This window comes from Lithobates pipiens, unplaced genomic scaffold, assembly GCF_037356315.1.
Source record: "Lithobates pipiens isolate NorthernLeopardFrog02 unplaced genomic scaffold, aLitPip1_a1.2 Scaffold_55, whole genome shotgun sequence".
In the NCBI taxonomy this organism is placed as follows: domain Eukaryota; kingdom Metazoa; phylum Chordata; class Amphibia; order Anura; family Ranidae; genus Lithobates; species Lithobates pipiens.
The window spans coordinates 151,668-157,667 of record NW_027507877.1 but is presented as its reverse complement, the minus strand read 5'-3'; the positions used below and the strand labels follow the sequence as shown (position 1 = coordinate 157,667).

General features: G+C 48.0%; 1 protein-coding gene across 3 annotated transcripts in view; it reads left to right on the top strand.

The window, feature by feature from the left end:
• Positions 1-3,531: 3,531 nt before the first annotated feature.
• The window catches only part of LOC143957726 (killer cell lectin-like receptor subfamily G member 1), a 65,183-nt gene continuing 62,714 nt past the window's right edge, over positions 3,532-6,000 (top strand). For all 3 annotated transcript variants that reach the window (XM_077467427.1, XM_077467428.1, XM_077467426.1), the window contains exon 1: positions 3,532-3,634. In XM_077467427.1, the coding sequence (XP_077323553.1) occupies positions 3,550-3,634 (85 nt within the window). In that variant the 5' untranslated portion in view covers positions 3,532-3,549. The remainder of the gene's footprint in view (positions 3,635-6,000) is intronic.

The following is a 6,000-nucleotide window of genomic DNA, read 5'->3' as shown; positions in this document are numbered from 1 at the left end:
GAACACTTGTAGGATTCCTGGATCTTTCAGGCAGCTTGGCGATATCCACAAGACCGGATTCTCTCGGTTACTTCAGCCCTTCCAGGCTATTGTTAAGAAAACCAACCCGTACGTGGTGTTCTTCTAAAGAGTCCTCCCCTGGAATGCTTGAAGTTCAATGGGTCTCTACCGAACCGGAGACAACACCCATCCACCTTGGAATCCTTCCTTAGTTCCCTTGCCTTGGGCTAGCCAGGCCCGAGCCATTAAAGTCGGGTGGATCTGCCCCCCAGGCCAAAGCCTTCCTGGGGGCTGGTCAGGAGGACCAGGACCATGTAATCAGCACATCATACTGGACCGGAAACCCCGAACCACGTGACGTCCGCATCTTAAATACCCTCTCCCAGAGGGCACAGCGAGAGGGCCACTCCCACTGACCTGACTCCGAGAGAGAGAAAATTAAATGCCCAATCAGACCATAGTTCCACACCTGCCACCAGAGACAGCGCCCCCCTGTGGCTAGGCTGAACATCTCACAGCCCAGTCAGACTGACACAGAAGTCAAATTTAGGCAAGTAGACCCAAACCAAACTGTAGTTTGGGTAAAGTTAAATTTTGAAAACACATAGCGTGTGCTCTTCAATAGGCAACAGAAGCCGATGAAACTGCAACGGGCGGCACTCCGGGAGCATCTTTTATAGACTGTTGGGCGCCAACCCGTGTCTAATGCACGCGCATGCACACATCCGTGCATGTGCGCGCATCTGTGCGCGAAGTCCGCAATTCGCTCGTGCGCACATCTTCTGGAGCGGGCAGAGCGTCCCTGACACTAGCTCACTAGCTCATTATGCCTTTGTCTTGCAGGGGTTTTATTTTTTATTTTATTAATTTTTTCTGAGGATTTTCTACCTCTTTAATTTAATTTTTCTGCTGATAACTTATGCGGAAACCAATAAATATACGCCTATTGAGATATATTTTTTAATTTTTTTCTCTAATATTCCCCCCAAAAAAACAAACAAAAAAACAAATTTCTTTCTCGGTTTAGACCGATATGTATTCTTCTACATATTTTTGGTAAATAAATCACAATCAGCGTATATTGATTTGGTTTGCGCAAAAGTTATCACGTCTACAAAATAGGCGATAGATTTGTGGCATTTTTGTTATTTATTTATTTTTTAATTAGTAATGATCTGCGACATTGTGGCGGACAGATCGGACACTTTTGACACTTGTTTGGGACCATTGGCAATTATACAGCGATCAGAGCCAAAAAAATAGCCATTGATTATTGTATAAATGTCACCGGCAAGGAATGGGGTTAACACTAGGAGGGGCGATCAAGTGGTTAAATGTTCCCTGATGGGGTGTTTATAACTGTGGTGGGGGAGGGGACTGACTGGAGGAATAGAGATCGCTGTTCCTATTTACTAGGAACAGACAATCTCTCTCTCTCTCTCTACTCCCCTGTCAGAACGGGGATCTGTTTGTTTACAGATCCCCGTTCTGGCTCTCTATGGAGCGATCGTGGGTGGCCAGCAGACATAGCGGCCGTAGGGTTGCCACCTTTTCTTCAAGTCAAACCCGAACACTTTAGCGGCGCACAGCAATTATTATTTTTTTATATAATAAACTATATATATATATATATATATATATATATATATATATATATATATTGTTATTAACCACTTGCCGACCAGCGCACGACGATGTACGTCAACAGAATGGCACGGGCAGGCAAATGGGCGTACCTGTACGTCCCTTTAAATTTGCCGCCCTGCCATCGGGAGCGCGCCGCCGGCGGCACGCTCCCACGCTGGTCGGGACCTCCATGAGTCCGGTCGCGGGACCCGCGGACTCGATCGCCGCGGGCATCCCCGCGATCGTCTCACGGAGCAGCCGAATGAAGAAATGCCGTTGTAAACAACATTTCTCCATTCTGCCTAGCAACTAGTGACGCTGATCTCTGCTCCATGTGATTGGAGCAGAGATCAGTGTTCACTAAATGAAAGCCCAGCCCCCCACAGTTAGTAACACACCCCTAGGAACACTTAACCCCTACACTGCCACCCACTGGTTAACCCCTTCACTGCCAGTGTCATTTACACAGGAATCACTGCATTTATATAGCAGTGATTACTGTATAAATGACAATGGTCCCGAAAATGTGTCAAAAATGTCCGATGTGTCCCCCATAATGTCGCAGTCACAATAAAAATCGCTGATTGCCGCCATTACTAGTAAAAAAAAAAAAAAAAAATTATTAATAAAAATGCTATAAAACTATTCCTATTTTGTAAACGCTATAACTTTTGCGCAAACCAATCAATAATCGCTTATTGCGATTTTTTTTTTTACCAAAAATATGTAGAAGAATACGTATCGGCCTAAACTGAGGGAAAAAAATGTTTTTTTATATATTTTTGGGGGATATTTATTATAACAAAAAGTAAAAAATAATGCGTTTTTTTCAAAATCGTCGCTCTATTTTTGTTTATAGCGCAAAAAATAAAAACCGCAGGGGTGATCAAATACCACCAAAAGAAAGCTCTATTTATGGGAAAAAAAGGACGTCAATTTTGTTTGGGAGCCACGTCGCACGACCGCGCAATTGTCAGTTAAAGCGACGCAGTGCCGCATCGCAAAAAGTGGTCTGGTCTTTGACCAGCAAAATGGTCCGGTCTGAAAGTGGTTAAATAACATTTCTAATCATATGAAGTTAATAACAAGAGTCCCCCTTTACATCAGAGTCTGCAGAGTTCCCCTTTTACATCTGAACTCGTAGAGTTCCTTTTCACTGTAAGGGGGGACTCTGCAGACTCTGATGATAAGGAGAACTCTGGCAATCAGCACCTCTCATCCAGATGTATCTGAGGCTGCTGGACTTCAAATTTCAAGCCCCCACTTTCCTTTTCTGAAGTACAGCGCCGGGGATTGAAGTGTGGGCAGACACAGAGGGGTAGGGGGTGGGGGGGGGAGAGGTGCAGATCGAGCCCTCGCTTCTCTCCCATTTGTGTGTGTGTTTGGGGGGGGGGTGTTAGTGTTGGCTTTGGGCAGCGTGAAAGAATGTAACAGTCACTCTCAGCTTAGACAACTGCAGCCAGCAACCCTGCTGGGAAGCCATAGTCCAGTCTGAATAATGTGTCCGGGTTTCAGGCAGTCTGAAATCCGGACGCATGGTTCCAAACCCGAACTGTCCGGGTGAATCCTGGACAGGTGGCAACCCTAAGCGGCCGCTGGCCACCCGCGATTGGTTCCAGCGTCGCGCCACACGGGCGTGCGTGTGCCCACTATCGCTCTTAAAGCCATGGTCACCTACTACAGTATAATGATGGCGGCTGGTCGGCAAGCAGTTAAAAAAGTTGACTCCATACTGCCTGATTCCCCCTTCCGTCCAGTCAAGTAGGCCCTGTGCTTAATCCACTTCCCTCATAGCTCCAACAAAATCAGCCCCATCATCTCTATTAGACGTCACGTTCTGGTTCCTCCCGGCCCCCGTACACGGCTGACCACAATCTGCAGACACAGAGGAGCTCTCAGGTCTCACTACCTCTTCTCCTTCAGATGAGGAACCACAGAACATCATATGAGAGCAAAGACACCATGGAGGAGGACGTGGAGTCTGTCCAGAGGAGCGCCCAGAAAGCAGGTAACCCGGGGGGAGGGATGGGGGTAACACAGTGGGGTACGGAGGGCCCACAGCTGTAGTCTATCATAGGGGACAACCAGGGCTGGACTGGGACAGGAGTTTGGCCCTGGACTTCATCCAGACCGGCCCACTTACATTTTGAGTGTCCCATCAGCACTCCCTTACATCAGAGTGTCCCATCACCCGCCCCCTTAACACAGAGTGTCCCATCACCAGCCCCCTTACATCAGAGTGTCCCATCACCCGCCCCCTTAACACAGAGTGTCCCATCACCAGCCCCCTTACAACAGAGTGTCCCATCACCAGCCCCCTTACAACAGAGTGTCCCATCACCAGCCCCCTTACAACAGAGTGTCCCATCACCAGCCCCCTTACATCAGAGTGTCCCATCAGCAGCCCCCTTACATCAGAGTGTCCCATCACCAGCCCCCTTACATCAGAGTGTCCCATCACCAGCCCCCTTACATCAGAGTGTCCCATCAGCAGCCCCCTTACATCAGAGTGTCCCATCAGCAGCCCCCTTACATCAGAGTGTCTCATCACCAGCCCCCTTACATCAGAGTGTCCCATCACCAGCCCCCTTACATCAGAGTGTCCCATCTCCAGCCCCCTTACATCAGAGTGTCCCATCAGCAGCCCCCTTACATCAGAGTGTCCCATCACCAGCCCCCTTACATCAGAGTGTCCCATCAGCAGCCCCCTTACATCAGAGTGTCCCATCAGCAGCCCCCTTACATCAGAGTGTCCCATCAGCAGCCCCCTTACAGCAGAGTGGCCCACTGAGCCATCGGCCCACCGGGAAACTCCCTGTAGTCCCAATGGCCAGTACATGCCTGGGGACAACGCTGTGCTGAACCCCAGAGTGACCAATCACAGATCAGCTTCTGGGAGGTTTGAGTAGTTGATGGAGGTTATTGCTGAAGGTCATCGCCTCTCCTTGTACTGAGCTATAAACAGAATTGTACAGATGGGGAAGTTATTAGAACCTTTATATATACGTAATATCTGCCCATCAAATTCTATCATTCTCCTCTGTGAGTGCTGGGGGTGAGGATTTCATTTAATACATCGGTATTACGTTAACCACTTCAGCTCTGGAAGGTTTCCCCCCTATGACCAGGCCGTTTTTTTTACGATACGGCACTGCATTACTTTAGCTGACCATTGCGCGGTCGTGCGACGCTGTATCCAAAATAAAATTTATTTCCTTCCCCCCCCCCCCACAAATAGAGCTTCCTTTTGGTGGTATTTGATCACCTCTGCAGTTTTTATTTTTTGTGCTATAGACAAAAAAACAGCCACAATTTTGAAAACAATATTTTTTTATTTTCTGGTGTAAAACATCCAATAAAAAAAAGTAAAAAAAATCAAATTTCTTCCATTAGTTTAGGCCAGTGTGTGTTCTGCTACATGTTATTGGTGAAAAAAATCTCAATAGGCGTATATATATATTGGTTTGCGCAAAAGTTATCACGTCTACGATATAATTATTGAATTTTATTTTTTTTCTAGTAATGGAGGTGATCAGCAGCTTATAGAGTGTGCCATTGCGGCAGACAAATTAAATTAAAGAGGAAGTAAAGCCTCATAAAAAATAAATAAAATAAAAAATAAAACCCCTGCAAGACAAAGGCTCTGCAAACCTGCATCTGCTGACCTGCATCCGCTGCTCTGCAAACCTGCATCTGCTGACCTGCATCAGCTGCTCTGCAAACCTGCATCTGCTGACCTGCATCCGCTGCTCTGCAAACCTGCATCTGCTGACCTGCATCCGCTGCTCTGAAAACCTGCATCTGCTGACCTGCTTCTGCTGTTCTGCAAACCTGCATCTGCTGACCTGCATCCGCTGCTCTGCAAACCTGCATCTGCTGACCTGCATCCGCTGCTCTGAAAACCTGCATCTGCTGACCTGATTCTGCTGTTCTGCAAACCTGCATCTGCTGACCTGCATCCGCTGCTCTGAAAACCTGCATCTGCTGACATGCCTCTGCTGCTCTGCAAACCTGCATCTGCTCTGCAAACCTGCATCCGCTGCTCTGCAAACCTGCATCCGCTGCTCTGCAAACCTGCATCTGCTGACCTGCTTCTGCTGTTCTGCAAACCTGCATCTGCTGACCTGCATCTGCAAACCTGCATCAGCTGCTCTGCAAACCTGCATCTGCTGACCTGCATCCGCTGATCTGCAAACCTGCATCTGCTGACCTGCATCTGCTGACCTGCATCCGCAGCTCTGCAAACCTTCATCTGCTGACCTGCATCCACTGCTCTGCAAACCTGCATCTGCTGACCTGCATCCACTGCTCTGCAAACCTGCATCTGCTGACATGCATCTGCTGCTCTGCAAACCTGCATCTGCTGACCTGCAT